The sequence below is a fragment of the Triturus cristatus genome, chromosome 6 (assembly GCF_964204655.1).
Source record: "Triturus cristatus chromosome 6, aTriCri1.1, whole genome shotgun sequence".
Taxonomy (NCBI): domain Eukaryota; kingdom Metazoa; phylum Chordata; class Amphibia; order Caudata; family Salamandridae; genus Triturus; species Triturus cristatus.
In genome coordinates this window covers 1,012,834,943-1,012,852,549 of record NC_140589.1, presented here as the reverse complement: position 1 = coordinate 1,012,852,549, position 17,607 = coordinate 1,012,834,943, and the positions used below count along the sequence as shown (strand labels likewise).

Here is a 17,607-nt window from a genome sequence, read left to right as displayed (position 1 = left end):
ATCTACTCATAAGGCACCTGGCGCATATCATTTGGGCCTAAATCATAAGAAGTCAGTTTTCTTGGTCAAAGTTCCCAAACTTCCCCCCAATCGGGGTCTGGAAGGGAGTGTATCACTTTGTAATAAGGCTATACACTGGTTGCGCCAGGTCCGGGGCTGCAGATCTATCATTAGGGAGGATATAATCAGGGTAAAAAGGCTATCGACCCATAATTCCCCGTTTGACTGCTTAGAGTTGGAACTTGTGGACGAAAATCTGGCGGAGAATTTAGTGGCTCTTGAATTTCGCTCTTCTTCTCCCGATTTTTCATCCATTCAAATTAGACGATCACCATTATGGCCCCCAATAGGAGTTATACCCCACATGCCATCGGGGGAAATAGGGGGGGAATCTGGCTTGAACAAGGTGGACTGACTGCCAACATTACCCAGCCCCGGTCCTAGAATCTCAAATATCCTCATTCCCCAAGACGAATTCGAGACTGTGGACACTCTTTCTAATTCGACACCCCATGCTCCAAATACTTCCACACTCCATATTATGTCTTGGAATATAGCGGGCCTGGAAAAGAAACTAGCCATCCCCGAATGGAATGCCCAGGTTGAAAAATACGAAATTTGCCTATTCCAGGAAACTTGGAGCTTGAAACCCCTACACAAGTCAGGTTATACCACCTATTTCTGCCCGGCAGTCAGATCAAGAAAGGGACGTCCCTCTGGAGGCCTGCATATATGGGTTAGTGCTTCACTGAATTGGTCAATTTCCTCTCACAATTGCATCTCTCATGACATCTTGCACTTAACAGTAGGTGGAGCACACAATAAACCCTCATTGGATCTTTTTAACATCTATGCTAGGGGAACCAAGGGCACCCTGGGATCCGCTACTATATCAACGCTGGAAAGTATTCTTTCCGGCATCTCCCCGTCTTCGTACATTCTTATAGGGGGTGATTTAAATTGCACTTTCGAACCGCTTGGTGCGGAGGATTTTTTGGGTACCGCTGAACTAGATGCTAAATGGAGTATCCCGACCCTCAATCTCCCTCCGATCAGAAAGTGGTCCCAGAGGGTTATCCAATTAAACGCCCTCGTCCAAGAGTTCAACCTTAGAGCCGTAAATGGAAGATCCATTTCAGACCTCCATGGGGCATTCACCTTTAATAGGATTTGTTCTCCATCTAGGATAGATTATATTCTCTTAGATGTCAGGCTATGGTGTGATCTGCTAGACATGGAAGTTAAACCCTCCACAGATAGTGATCACAACCCCTTATGCTTAAAATTAAATAATGTCTGGCAAGTACCTGGTGCCGACGCAACTAGCCGAGCGTTCCTGTCTACTAGAGAAGTGGTCCCTAGTAATTGTTGTAGACGCCTCAAATGGCAGAAAGTTGTGATTAAGGAACACAAATTGGCAAGCATAAAGGGCAATCTAGAAGTAGAGATTAGCAATTTTACATCTTATGCCAATTCCGCTTTGTCCCTATCTAATTTCCATAAAATCTATCAAGATTTTATTTTGAATCTGAGCGCCTTCTTTACAACTAGAGGCAAGGTCATCACTGGAGGCCTACAGGCCAAGGCTTCGAACCCCTGGTATTCTGTTACTTGTAAGGAAAAAAGGGCGGCACTCATTCTGAAAGTTAAGAAAAAAGACTCCGCCGCAGTCATTAGAGCTAGGAAGGAGTATGCCAAGGCACAAAGGGAGGCAAAGAAAAGCTGGGAGGAGGATCACTGGGCTAAACTAAAACATGCTTCATCTGAGAAAGACTCGAAAGGCTTCTGGGATTTAATTAACAAGAGGGCTAGCACCATTAATCCCCCACTGGCCAATCATATCACCGCCAACCAATGGCTGCTCCATTTTTCTAAACTATACACAGAGGACGTTAATGCTCCCTCTTCCCTTGATATGGCTCATTCATCCCCTACCAGAGCCCCCAGTCACCACCGGGATCTCTTTGCCTTAAGCGAGGTAACGACAGCAATCAAAAGCATAGCCCCTGGCAAGGCGGCAGGTCCTGATGGCCTCCCTGGAGACTTGCTTTTACACTTCGCTGAGCCTTGGGCAGCCCTTATCCTTCTGATTCTGAATTTGATAGCCAGAGGTGCACCAGTACCTGATTCTTGGAAGGGCGCCGAGGTGGTCCCCATTTTTAAAAAGGGGAATAGGGAAGACCCTGCCAACTACCGGCCAATCAGTCTAATTGACGTTATTCAGAAAGTTGTTGGCAGGGTCTTACTAGCTAGGTTAGGCAATTGGATGGAAGACAACAACATTCTTTCCCACTTTCAAGCAGGTTTTAGGACCAAGATGGGAACAATCGACCAAGTCTTCAGACTTTTCATGATTTATTGGAAGATAGTACTTCTGGGCAGGGGCAGCTTGTACCTTGCCTTCATAGATCTGAAGACCGCTTTCAATTTAGTTCCCCGGGGGAAACTTTGGCTTACCCTACAACAACTTGGTGCTCCCCCTTTGGTCCTAGACATGATCCAGCGTCTACACCAAGGCAATTACGCCAAGGTTAGATGGGGGTCCCAGGGGCAATTGACTGAGAGAATCGCCGTGAACAGGGGAGTTCGACAGGGATGTGTGCTGGCACCCACCCTGTTTTCTCTTTACATCAACGGGGTGGTTGACTTTTTAAGCCAGGACCCGGCCGATGCTCCATCACTGGCCGGGGAGAAGATCCCGACTCTCCTGTTCGCAGACGATACTCTCTTGATTTCAAAATCCCCGGGGGGGCTCCAGAAACTTTTGAACAACTTTGCCTCTTTCTGTGATTCACATGGTCTGATAGTTAATACCACCAAAACTAAGACCATGTGCATCAACCCGTCCAATCGTTTTAAAAACCACTTCACCCTAGATGGGGTAACGTTGGACAACGTGGAGGGTTTTGAATACTTGGGAATCTCTCTTGCAAAAGACATGAAATGGGGCCCACACCTTGCTAAGATGCTCCTAAATCACAAGAGGACGTCTGGTGTTATTTTGAGAGAGCAGCGTCTTACTGGGTGTAGGCCTGTGGCCCCTGTCCTTGTGGTCTACGCCGGCAAAGCATTGTCCTCAGCCTTGTATTGCTCCGAGCTCTGGGGCTTTCAGAATGTGAGTGATCTTGTCTTGACGGAAAATAAGTTTATGAGAGACATGCTTTCCCTACCTTCCTCGACGCCCTTGAAGCCCCTATTTTTTGATCTAGGGAGACACTCACTCCAGGATATAGTACGCTTGCGCCCCCTTTTGTTCTGGGCCCGCATAAAAAGGACTCCAGAACTCTCCCATTACGCTGCAGCTTTTGACGAACTAGTTGCAGCGGACTCTGGGAGCAAGATAATATGGCTAACTGACCTTCGAAAACTTCTAATTTCTATTGGTCTAAAGGAGGCCTGGCGCACCCAATCACCACCCACAAAACAGGTTATCAAAAAATTGTACTGGGAATGGGTCCAGAAGCTGGTTATCCAAAATCCCAGATTGGGGAAACTGACGGAGGGATTCTTCCAACACAAACACACTCGCTCACTAGAAACTTATCTGGATTTTATTCAGACCCCCAGCCACAGGGTACTATATATGAAGCTAAGGTTCGGGACCTTGCCGACCAACAGCTTTGTTTCGCGTTGGAAAGGGCCAACTATGCCATCTTTACCCTGTCCGGGTTGTGCCTACCATAACGAGACGCCGGCTCACCTCTTGTTTGCCTGTCCGGCGTATAGGCTCCCCAGGATGAGGTGGCTAAAACCGGTCTGCAAACTATTGGGCCCAATGTGCCATCGTAACGCTCTCCGCATCCTCTGCACTGATACCTCCTCCCTCACTCTGATATGTGGGGTAGCTAAATTCTTGGGATCCGCCTGGCTAATTAGAAGCAAGTTATTAGCCAGGAAGCCTGTAGACGCTGATGGCGAACACCTGTCCCTCTCATATATTGGATTTTAGTCTACATACTTTAGATTCAGTCTTTTTTCTTTTAACAATCGAACCATGAATTTTTAACTAATTGTGGAATTTGTATTATATAAGCTTTCCAGAGGATGATTTAATGACTTTTTAACCTATTTTATTTATGTAAATAATGTGTATACTTGGAAATGTATTGCTTTTATGATATTTTTTATATCGAATAAAGCTTATACCACCATGATAAGTTATGTTAAGAGGATAGATGTTACTCGTCATATGGTCCAAAGTCCCTCGCATAGTCACCGTTTGCGTGCCTGTTTCTGAGTTTGTAACTAGGACCCTTAACTTCACAGCAAATGTGAGAGTTGAATGTGCAATTTGGTTGTGATATACTAGAGATTAAGGTCTAGTCTAGTCTGGGGTTTTGTTGGACTTGGCAGCCTGAGGGTGGTCTTCCCTCCAACTTTTTGCCTACCTCCTCCACTTATCTGACCTTGTTTATGATGGCTTTAGGACTCTGTGCACTTTACCACTCACTGCTAACCAGTGCTAAAGTGCTTGTGCTCTCTCGCCTAAAAATGGTAATATTGACTGATCACCAATTGGCATATTAATTTACTTATAAGTAGGGCTCCCAGCTTTATGGTATTTATTTTTTTAACATTTCCGTCTGTATTTATCCATATTCATGTTTTGGCCATTTTTTCTGTATTTATCCATATTTTTCTTGTGTTTTGCAAATAAATGAAGTTGAAAAATTCATCTGATGTACGCACACTCATACTTTGATGTCTGTTGTGATTTAGCTATTTAAGCTGTCAAATATTACATAACAATACATCCACTAGTAAATACTAGCATTATACCATAAATGTATGATGACATATGCAGGTATTGAAATACATTTCATCCTGTTTTTTAATTAATTTCCCATGCTGACCATATGCTCAGCTGCTGGCCTATAATCCATCAAAGACAGCATGGGGAGTCACTTAAAAGGAGCACAGTTTTCTGTATTTATCTACTTTTCAAAATATATGCAGACAGAAAACACAATATTTTCTGTCTGTATTTATCTGTAAAAATACGTAAAAACGGAAAACAGGGAGCCTTACTTATAAGTCCCTAGTAAAGTGCACTACATGTGCTCAGGGTCCGTACATTAAATACTACTAGTGAGCCTGCAGCACTTATTGTACCACCTATGTAAGCAACCTTCTAACCATGAGTCAGGCCTGCCATTGTAGAGCCTGTGTTTGCCGTTTAAACTGCCATGCCGACTAGACAAGTTAATCCTTTTGCCAGGTCCTTACCTTAACGTTTTTACACATATATTTCACCTCTAAGGTAGGCCCTGGACAACCCAGAGGGCAGGGTGCAGTGTATTAGTGTATTTAAAAGGAAGGACATGCACTTTTAAACTTTACATGTCCTGGGAGTAAAAAACACCCAAAGTCACTTTCACTACAACAGGGCCTATCTCTCCCTTTCGATTACCTTATTACATCAAGTGTAATTCACAATCTGGAAGAGATAAACTTTTTAAGTTTTGTGTCTCTGGAGTCAATTTGAAATCGCAGCTTATGGTAGAGATAGATTTTAAATTGAAATTCAGAAAATGCCACTTTTAGAAAGTTGCCAGTTTCTTACTTTAGCCATTTAGTGCCTGCTGTCTGTCTCTCATCACTTGTCTGGGCTGGGTGATAGCTGAGCTATGTGTTGCTCCCCTAGACAGCCACATCTAATGAGTGCTTAAGTGTGACTTGATTTGCCGACTAGGAGGATGGGAGTGAAGAGCTCGACCCAGCATCAATTACACCTAAATTGTCTGTGGCATGCCCCATACAATGGGCTGCATATCCTCATGTTGTGAGCCTGGAAACGGGGCAGGGCCTCTGTGCACTTCATAGACCTTTTAAGTCTCCCCCTCTTCAAAGGCCAAACTGGTTATAAGTACTGGACCTCTGATGCCACTATTTCAGTACACTTCTGGACTTCTGACCACTCTGCCAGGAAGGACTACTGTGCAACTGACGGGACTGCCACTCTGCTGGACTGCCGCTTTGCTGGAACCCTGCTTTGCTGTGCTACTCTGTGCGTTCTGTTCTCCTGCCTGGGTGAGAAGGACTGGACTTGCATCATTGAACCCACAGTGGCTCCAAGGGCTAGCTGATTGGCCTCCTGATCTGAAGTCTCAGGGACACAAGACTTCCAACCACCCTGCTTCTGCACTTGAACCTGCCATCTGTGAGTTTGTGCTACCAAGTGGTGCCACCCCAAGTCCTGGACCCTAGAAAGTGGGCCTACAGTGTTGCTCCAGCAGAACTGCACATCTTCTGCCGGACTGAATGAATTGACTTGACGCATGGATCGAAACTACTGCATTACCTCTGCTGACTTGATCAGAACCGGCACATCGCCTCTGCTGCATGGAGCAGCATAGACACATCGCTGCTGCTGCATGGATCGGACTCAACACATCGCCTTCGGAATTGCCACTGTGCAGTGCTCTCCCCAGCACAAGGTCCTCCCATCCCTGTTGACAGCAGCCTCGACAACGACGGCAAAACATTGCAGCTTCCCTGTTCATCAGAGCTGCCACATTTCCTCGACTGCGAATGCATCCTCAACACCGGTATTCGCATCGCAAGCCCCGTCTACAGGATCATGGACATCGATAAATCGGTTCTCTCACTGCACCCTTACTGCATCTCAGAACTGGCACATCGTCTCTGCTGCACGACGCATCCTGGACCTGAACCCACGCAACGCTTTGCAACCTCGGATTAAGATTTGCTTAAAACCTGTAAAAATCAATATCTCAAGTACTAATTTTTGTCATTTTGGTCTTGTTTTATTTATTATAGTCTGAAACACTTTTCTTACCTGGTGTGGTATCGTTTTGTGTGGTGTTTTCATGGTTTTACCCTTTTTAGTGTTGCACAAATACTTTACACACTGCCTCTAAGTTGAGCCTGAACGCTCTGTGCCAAGCTACCAGAGGATGAGCAAAGGTTAATTCAGGGTTTGCCCGACTATTACCCTAACTAGGATTTTGATTGCTGTTTGACTAAGGTTTGCACCCAAGTCAACCAACAACCGAATTTCTAACATGGTGTCGCTGACTTACTAGCCTACAGTAGATAACTTGCCATATTAGACCTTGCAGGCTTTCTTTCAGTAACCTCCACAGACCCCCTGCATATCCTACTCTTACTCACCTCTTCTTTACACTGGTCATTGTACCCACTTTATTATGTGCTACAGTGATAAACAAACTCATTAATGGAGAGATTGCGTTTGTTTGTGTTGAAATCAAGTCTGAGCAAGTTTGAAAAGGGTAGCCTCTGGAATGCAAGAAACAACATTTGCATGGAGGAAGTGGCAAAGGGTGTGGCAATCTGATGTCACCTTTGACAGCTGGGTGTGCTCCCTTTGCATCCTGTGTGCATTTCTGACTGTGGCATTACAGGCTGATCCTGAATCCTAAGTGTGGCAGGTACTTAGAAAATGTACAACTGGTTACAGAGCAAGAGAGATCCTTAAGGATATTGACCTGGCAACTTAGAAAAACACAGTTGGTGGAGAGAGGCAGCTAGATGAACTGCCACCTTCACCACCATTCCCCCCCCCCCCCCCAAAACAAAAACTTGCCAAGGCTTTCCCCATTCTCTTGAGTGTTTTAAAAAAAAATAAAGGATATCAGGTGCTCAAAGCCTCCAAAGGCAAACTAGAAACCCACTTAGTGCTCTCCTACTCACCTTCCATTTCGCTTTGCGAAATCACCTGGTAAAGAGGTGTGAAGGGAGCTGGTATTGAATGGATCGATGCGAGTTAGCAGTTCTGAGGAGAGTGAATTTCCATAGGATTTCTGTAGCTATGGTACAGATCTTATTAATGCTACGTGATTTTTTTATGATTTATAAAAAGAATATCACTATTTGGACAGCATATTTATTGTGAGAGATGCATATGCTATCTGAACCTAGCGTTGTCTCACACACCACCCTCCAGGACTAAACCTCAACTATTCAACCTCACTGCTTTCTGAACACCAAATTCAAAAGAGGTGGTGCTTGACTATTCAGTGAGTTTGCAGTTGAAGTTGGCTTCTAAGATTCCAAGGACAGCCACAATGCTTGCGCAAGAATTCATATTTTCAACTGCTTGGCAGACAATGCACTTGCGCACATTTGCTTATGCGTCTAAGTTCTTCATTCTTACCTAGTGTAAATGTGTCTATGGTCTGCAGTTACTTTGCAAAAGCCAGGTTGTCTGCAGTCATAGAGCTGAAGACATTTGCTGTGAACCTTAACTGTGCGTAAGTCTTCTACGTTGTAAAAAGTCATACAATGTTATGAGCAGTGTTTTGACAGAATGTGTCCTGACCGGTAAACAATCTTTACAACGCACTACCATTATAACGAAACTTTTACAACGCAAGTGGATTTACAACGCAAGTCTTTACATCGACTTGCGCTAGATGGCGTGCTAACATTACAAATAGTGTAGTTTACCATCCCAACACCTTCCCTACTGTTAAGTGGACTGGAGTTGGAATAGTAAATTACGCTTTTCTAATGTTAGCACGCCATCTAGCTCAAGTCGATGTAAAGACTTGCGTGGTAATGGCATAGCGTAGTAACATCACAGTCGTTGTAACGACTGCGATGTAACTGCACGTGTTGTAATGACTCGCGTTGTTACATCATACATCCGTCCTGACCAGCATAGTTATTGTTCTTCGTTCACATCTCATCTCTACCAGAGCACTATATCCCACACCATCCCTCTTGAGTGAGCCTTCAGTGCTCACCATTGCTATCCCTTAAAAATCAGAACCTAAAAAGTAGATGCTTTGCATTTAGTGTTCTCTTAATAATATCTGGTTCTTGAGGTTTCAAGGATCTTTTTATAAGCCCCTGGAATAAGGATTGCCCCATTGTCCCGTTTCTAAGGACACAGAGAGTTAATTTGACGTATATTCTTACCTTGGCAGGACTTTTTGTAGAGAAAATGTTTTGTAAAAGCAAGTGCAACTTATTTTTGAACACCCGCCCTCCATAACAAAGGACAGGGACATCAAAGAGATCATGCAGGATAATAAATATTATCAGTTAGTAATCCAGGCATTTACTATTGAATTCTATTGCATCTTTAATTGCTAGGATGTTCAAGGGACCTCTCCTGTCGAGACATAATGCCTACAACCAAAGTGAAAAGTTGACTTTCGCCTTCTGACCATATGTCTTAAATGTATTTGTTGATGTATTGCAACCAGAGCTGCTGTATACATGCATACTGTATATGTTAATCTCAAATATCCAGCAGGACCAAAGGTGCCTGTTTACCAAATAGATTACAAGGCACTGATTTTATGATTTAGGTCAACACTTGGTCAACACTTGGACTACAATATCATTTCTGTCCGTCTTTTTCTGCTTGGTAATCTATTTCCGGAATTTGTCAGTGCAGAATGCCGGATGTCTAAGTAAAGAAGTTACTAGTTAGTGCACTTTTTCCATATATTGCAATTTTTACTATTGTCCACCTACCAGCTCCAGATCTGTTACAGCCCACCTTATATTTTTTCTGGGTTATTACATTACGCACTTAAGGGTGATTAAAGTGGTCGGTCAGCATGTCCATTGCACGAACATTGGGAATACAATCTTTACGTGTGACAAGCATATAGTGCACTATTTCTAACCCTGCCACTAGGTGGTGTTGATATCTATAAATGGCAGCACATTTTGTCTATGGACAGAATTGTGTTTCACTTTTGTCTCAAACCATTCTCTTTGCCTAGTAATTTCATAATATACCAATTTCTTTACAGTGACCATCAACATGTGTATCCTGTCTATAGTGTGTTCACAGTTGTGACTTGGTTTACAGGGTGTGAAGACTGTGGAAAAAGCCTGCAGGGGGAATGTGAACTTCATGGCCCGCTCATTAGAGTTAAAGACAGGATCATTCCCAGCCGCGCTCGACTTACTCTACCTCACTACCTCACTTTACGCGTATTGGAGATACAAGCTGTTAATAATCAGGGTAAGTTCACTTTCAGCCATTTCCTTGTGGTGCCTCTTATATGGTGAAGCATACCATGAAATGTTTCCTTTCTCTCTGCTTTATTAATTTCATGTTACTAATCAGTGAGTGCCAGAATAGGGCAGATAGGATGGGACCAAGACAATATCCACCTTGTGAACATCATAGAATTGAAATTTTCCATAACTTTTGCTACTATTTTTTTAATACAAAATGTATGCAAAAAGTAGCATCAAAAGATTACAAGATAAGTTGAGCTTCATAATGCATACAGATCACCATTTATTCATCAAAGGTCGAAAGATTGCAAAAATATCACTGAACTGCTTGACTGAATAGATATTGCGAATGTCACAACTCAGCCAATATAAGCCAGTCTGCCTGATGTAGAAAAAGCTTTTGACTTGGTAAGCTCGGGGTACTTTTGGGAAGGTATTCGATTATTTTGTTACACAGACTTATTTATAAAATCAGTCGAAGCACTGTACCAAAATCCTCATACATCTGTAATTATTAATGGTTTGTGTAGCAAGCAATTTCAAATACATAGAAGAAGACAGGGTTGTCCTCTATCCCTGTTGTTTTCTCCTTTTATTGAACCACTTGATGCTCACTAAAACAATCTACAGATCCCAGGATATGAATTGTGTTTATCTCCTGTGAAAGTCACAGTTTATGTAGATCATCTGTTAGTTATTAGAACTGATCCTGTGGTAGCAAGAAGAGTTATGGAAACTCTTGAAGACTTTCAGAACATTCCAGAGTATAAAATCAATTAGACTAAAATAGAATTCATGATGTAATAATACAGAGGAAGTTAATGGACAGCTATCGACTATGTTGAAGATCACAGCTGAAGTCAGAAGTTTGAGTGCACAAATCCACAAAACACAATTTAGAACCTAGACTCATTTTTTTGCTTCTTTGCAGAATTAGGGCCTGATTTAAAGTTTGGCTAATGGATTCTCCATCACAAACATGACTGGTACCAGTCAGCCTTATTATAAGTGTATTAGGATATCATTCTCTTGTTATAAGGCAGACCAGATGTCCATCACCTTTGTGACAGAGTTTGTCCAGACTTTAAAAAATATTATTGAATCTTTGAACTACCTCGAGTCCTGCTTGCTTCTCGGTTGTTGGAAGGTCTGCATTCGAATATGCATCACTGTGTAGTTATAGTTGGACAAACTTTCCCTAGGAAGAATGCATTTTACTTTGCTAAAAATTTTGGTGCTGTTTGACAAAGTTTTCACAAAACGTTCTCAAAAGAAAATCATCCCTCTCAGCTCCTTCCTGGAAAGTTTCAGGGTATCCATCAGAGGGGTCCCCAATGCAATTTCCCCACGCAATTTCCAAAGGGAATTTCGAACAGTGCTACAGCCCAAATGGCTGAACGGAATTACACCAAATGTGTGAGAAAGCTAGATCTTTACCCAAAAAGTATGCTTTTTGTGATTTAGTGTAATTCCGTTGAGTAGTTTTGGAGAAATTGAGGATCAAAATTTATAGATCTCTGTTTCATTGGACTGAAGTTAAAAAATGCAAGTTTTTCTGATTGGCTGAGGGCACTTTTTCATGGCTAGCCCTTTGATTGCCATGCCTCAACATGAACAGCAATGTTGCGGCGGCCACCACAAGACTCAGGGACTTGGTCCCTCGTCCTAAAAATGTTTTTTTTATTAAAAAGGAAATAAGGGGGCGGTGTAGGGAAACCTTGACCTCCTACCCCTTTTGTAAGAGGGGGTCCCAGAAAGACCCTACTGGTTCCAAAATTATTTTCTTTTAATTTATTATTTACTGCTCCTTGCCAGGAGAACCCCATAATGCAATTCATGGGCTAATTCGGTATTTTGTTTGATTTATGGTGCCCCCTAAAGGGTTGTGGGGGGCAGCAGGGAGAACACCAGCCCACCAAAAACAATTTCTTAAAAGTAACCCTATGTTTACTGGGGTGTTTGCTCTTTGACTATGGTTTGCAGGGCCCCTTGTAGTTGGTCTTATGGCTGCACTATGTGTCCTAGAGAGTGTCAAAGAAAGAGTCTAAAATGTTTTCTATTGTTTACAAAGCCAATAGGCTTGCCTTCACATATTGATACATAACTCCTTGATAAAGCTGATAGGCTTGTCTTCATATAATAATATGGTGAACCCTTGAGAAAGCCATTAGGCTTGCCTTTTACATTGATGTGGTCACCCCTATACAGAGCCCCTATACAAAGCCAACAGGCTTGTCTTATATAATGATGACGTACCCACTTGACAAAGCTAATATGTAGGTGTCAGTATGTACAGTGAGATGCAAGATGGCGGTCGTCTAAGACCGTACTTGCACGCAGACCAGCAGAGAGCCACAACAGTTTATGCTGCAATAGCGATGCGATGCAATAATGACCCCAGAGATCTGTAACGAGGAATCACCAAACACCTCTAGGACATACGGACACTATCTGCATTTAATAGGGACCCTTATTGGGCTGGTGGTACAGAGACATTTTAGTACTGCGGTGGTTAAAGTCCACGTCTGCGTCAGCGATCCTTACCGGGAATCCACGTTCGTAGAGGCCGGGGCTGAGGCGGAGGAAATGGGGCCAAAGCCAGCAGGAGGTACCTCCAAGACCAGGGTGGTGCTACTCGTCCTGAGGGGTCAGTCGGAGGCATAGACTCCCAAGCAGGGGCGTCGCGGGCAGCCTGTCGATCCATGCCTGCATAAAAGAAGAAGAGGCGGGGCAGCCGCGAAGGTTCGCCCGGCCAGGCCCCTCAGTGGGGAAGCAGCTCTGGTTCACGGTGAGGTGAGCCAGAACAGTCCGAGCAATCAGAGCCAGGAGCGTGGCTTGGAGGAACTGAGGGACGAAGATGAAGGCTCCCCACATCGAAGGCTGATCTTCAGAATGCTAAGGCAGTTGGATTAAAAGGTAGGCCTGGAGATAACCCCCCACTCCAAGCGACTGTGAACGGGGGGGGGGAAACAACGTGCACGCTCCTGATTCCAGTTTCAATTAAGTCATTACTGAGGAGAACCCAGGTGAGGCGAATACGGGTGGGAGGACAGGCTGCCTCTCAGGCTGATGCAACAACAACCCCTTCCCAGGACTCTCAGACATTAGCCAGTTTCAGTCCTTTAAATACAACTTGTATTACCCAGACAGAAGAGCTTCAAGGAGCACGCTATGCTAATAATGGAAATATGGAAAAGGACTTGGGAAAGAGTCAGACAAGGAGCCCAGTGATTATATTTTCTCGGTATCAGACGGGGGTGAGTGGTCGGAGGATCTAACAGCTACCTCCACAAATCTGAGTAACAGTGACATGGATGAGGCTGATGGTGGTAAAACAAAAACTGTCCTGAGGAGGAAAAAAAGAAGGCAGGGAGCTAAAGATCTCACTTGGGATTATACCCCTATAAATCAACTTACCAACCAATTGTCTAGTGGACATCCCGTTTCAGGCCATATCGCTGCATCGCGATGAGACACGACAGGATGGACGCAAAGCCCAGGCAGCGATGCAAAAGGTGCAGGGAGTGGTTCGAAAACTAACCAAAACTTGTAGTGTATTTGGGGAACGACTGACTGACCTTGAATCAAGGGTTGTTTCAACAAAATCAGATCTCATGAGGCTCAGTTAGTAGATATACAATGGAAGCTAGAAGAGTATGAAAACCGCCACAGGAGGAACAACCTGCGGGTGCTCGGGGTTCCTGAGGGAGTTGAAGGGGCAGATATTCGCTCGTATGTAGTGAACTTATTTAGAGATACGCTCCCAGAACTTACGGACTGGAACTGGGCTCAAGAGGTGCAACGTGCCCACCGCATCCCTTTTGTGCAGAAGCAGCCTGTGAGGGCAGGAGCTTTACCACGAGCGATTCTGGTCTACTTTGGCAATTTTTTGTTACGCCAAGCTATTTTTGAAAAGGCCCGGCCAGAAGCAAAGAGAACCAGGAACGAGGTTTCTAATTTTGTCCGACCAGATTTCTACCACTCTACCGTTGAAAGGCGGTGGAGGCTGCGGCAGCTGATCAAACCATTTCAGGACAAAAATGCACAAGCCTTCTTGAACAACCCAGCTCGACTTAAAGTAATTTGGAGAGGGCAAACACGAGTCTTTCTCTCAGAAATTAAAACAAAAGAATGCCTGGATAGTCTGACAGGCTAGATATAGATTAACGGTTAATGTAGATAAGATAATAAAGTTCATGGGTAATTTTAATGACCATTAGGTGGAATCTAGGGAATCGTGGGAATCCTGAGAAATTGGGTTTAAAAAGAAAACCCAGATATAAATATATAGGGGCTATTAAAAAAAAAAAAAAAGGAGGGAGAATAAAATGAAGGTGTTTAAGAAATACATGTAGGGTGCATTAGTGGGGGGTGTTCTGGAAGGGTCTGTGGGTTTTGGGTTTTGGATTGGAAAATAGCATTTGTTTGAAACTTAAGGGTCACGTATTTAGGGCTTTCGGGTCTGTGCGACGTACCCAGACTCAAGTCTGAGTGCCTCTTGCGGAGGGTGTTGGATGAGGGGATGGGAGGGGGGAAGAATGGGCGGGCGGGTGGAGAGTGAGTGGGGATGGGTTGGGGGTGAAAACTCTGGGGGAAAAACATATCCCGAACTGATGATGTAAATTGTGTATTATTAAAAGAAGAAGAGAGCAAACAGGTCATTATATTAAAGATGGGAGAGAAAAGAAAAAGAGGTAGACGTTTACTAGTAGTACCTAAACATAAATGTAGATGGGGAAGATAATTCTTTGCTCTCTGAATGTAGCAGGGTTGAATGATAGAGCGTGTCTACAAGAAACCCATATCCCCTGGGGAAAAAAGAACTGTTGGGTATTGGAGGATATAACATACTAGCATGTACTTCCCAAACTTCAAACATTCGAGGAGTGGCTATATTAGCAAAGACTAATTTGGGACAGGCTAAACGAAAGGGAGCGGACACATTGGGGTGGTGGGCTATAGTAGAATTAGGGGCAAGGTTTACCCTATGATCAATCTATGGGTCAAACCAGGATGATCCTCAGATATTTGAAGATCTGGAGTTGGAGCTCGCGGCATGGCATAGCCCATTAATTCTGTGTGGTGATTTTAATGTCTCACTTGATCTGAGACAAGAAACAGTATATTCAAGGTGGATATCATGGTCGGAAGCCTAGAGTTTATAGGGCACTAACCTCCCTTAATAATAGCCATGGTTTAGTGGATATCTGGGCATTGAACAATCCGACTAACTCTGGCTATACATATTATTCCTGTCTGTACAAGAAATATGTTAGGATTGATTATTTTTATGGCACAAGGGATGTACTAAATGTAGCAGGTATTTAGAAATTCCCAAAGCTGATTTCCGATCATAACCCTCTAATCTTGGAGATCGAAATTGCAAGCTTTAAGAGAACTCAAAGGAAATGGACGTTTGATAGGAAACTCCTTGTGTATAATGAATATATTGAATACATTAAGAACTGGTTACAATAATTTTTTGACATGAATAGATATAGTGCTGGTAGGAGGTGGGATTCCTTTAAAGCTCGTCTTAGAGGGAAAACCATCATCTTTTCTGCAATGGCGAGGACCTCGCGTAAGATTAAGAATCAACAATTAATGCGGGAACTAGAGGAGGCTGAAGAGGAACATGTCTCTTTAATAGAACTGGGGCAGGAAGGGGTTCAAATCCAGTATCAAATAATTGCTCTTAAAGCGGAAAACAATAGCTGGTTAACGCAAAAATCTGCAGAGGAATACCAATCCCAGCGGAATAATTCCTATGAAAATGGAGAACTAGTTAGGAGGAGGTTAGCTCTTCGTACTAGGCAGAATACATCATTGAATCTAATACCCTCTATTTAAATAAATGGACATAGATATACAGATCCAGATGATATTATCATGGGATTTAAGGATTACTATCAAATATTATATCAAGATGATAGTGATAATGATAAGGATACAGCCGGAGTACTACAGAATATATCACACTTAGGGGCATATTATCAAGACAGGCGATAAAATTATCGCCGTTTTAGCGGCAGAAAACAGCCGCTAAAACAGCGATAATGAGATAATATGCTCTATGGAATTCCAATTGAAGCCCATGGTAGATGTCCTTCACATCTAACATGGGCTTGAATTGGAATTCCATAGAGCATATCATCAAGCCCATTAGCGCCGTTTTAGCGGCAGTTTTCTGCCGCTAAAACGGCGATAATTTTATCGCCTGTCTTGATAATATGCCCCTTGATGAGTAATACCGAACTTGGAGAAGGGCTGAATACCTTAACTAAAGAAGATTCAGACAAAGAAATTTCATTAGAGGAAGTCCAGGTAGCATTGTAAGGAATGGCATCAGGGAAAGCTGCTGGTCCCGGTAAGATTCCGCCAGAGATATATAAGATATTAGGAGTAGTGATAACCTCTCTTTTATTGGACCTGTTCAGGGGTGTTCAATATAGTGGATGACCTCCTGAATCATGGAGAGAGACTGATACGATAATCTTCCTAAAGAAAGGAAAACCAATAGATAATCCATCATCATATCGGCCGATCTCTCTTATTAACTCAGATACAAAAATGTATTCAAAGATATTGGCTAATCAGCTGGGGAGGGTTATAGGACGTCTGGTCTCCCCCTAGCAACATGGTTTCATCCCTGGAAAAGAAACAACTGATCATTTTCAAAGGGTTATTTCATTATTTGATATCATGACCGGGACTGGGGGCCAGATGGTTATGATCCTTCTCCACGCCAAGAAGGCATTCGATCGGGTGTCTTGGAAGTTTTTATGGGGATATTGGACCTAAATGGGTTTGGGCCACAATTTATTAGGGCAGTTAAAGCTATGTATTGTGAACCAAAAGCCCGGCTACAAATAATGGGGAAGGAGTCTAGCAATATTGTAATAACCAGGGGGAACAAGCAAGGGTGTCCCTGTTCCCCCATACTATTTGCTATGTATATTAACCCTCTTTTGGTTATACTTTTACAATCCGAGAAGATTACGCCAGTAGTAACCAGGGGATATGAGACAAATGTCCTGGCTTATGCCGATGACATTGCCATATTAACTACGGATCCAACATAGGCAATTGAGGAAATTATCCAGATAGCTGAGGGTTTTGGGCTTCTTTCAGGTTATGCTCTGAATAAAGGAAGACCATTGTTATTTGCACAGACAATATTGAATTTAACGATCCTAGATTAGCGGATTCTGTAGTCTACTTGGGGGTCCGAGTTAGCGCAAAAGTAGATGAAATTGTTAAACTCAATTTCAATCCTTTGGTTAAATCAATAGCCACGGAGTTAAAGAGAGTTAATGGGCTACATCTATCTATTATAGGGAGAGGGAACTACTTGAAAATGACAATGCTGCCTAAAATACTTTATTTGTTTCGTTCAATACCTCTTGCGGTGGATGATCATTTATTGAAAACTCTGGACTCTATTTTTTCTAATTTTATTTGGCAGTATGGGAAAATGAGGAGGGCTTTAAAATATTTAACCCTGCCGCAAAATAGAGGTGGGATTACAGTTCCCAATATTACATTATATTACTGGGCTGTCCTTCTTCGTCAGATGATTTCCCTGTTTATTGGAAATAGAAATAGAAATAATGAATTGGAGGAGGGTCTGAGACAAATGGA

The 17,607-nt window shown here is 43.1% G+C and overlaps 1 protein-coding gene across 2 annotated transcripts in view; it reads left to right on the top strand.

Moving 5' to 3' along the window:
• Positions 1-17,607, top strand: part of LOC146820926 (zinc finger protein PLAGL1-like) — a 517,626-nt gene that overhangs the window by 313,830 nt on the left and 186,189 nt on the right. For both annotated transcript variants that reach the window (XM_085611799.1, XM_085611798.1), the window contains exon 2: positions 9,812-9,967. In XM_085611799.1, the coding sequence (XP_085467925.1) occupies positions 9,857-9,967 (111 nt within the window). In that variant the 5' untranslated portion in view covers positions 9,812-9,856. The remainder of the gene's footprint in view (positions 1-9,811; positions 9,968-17,607) is intronic.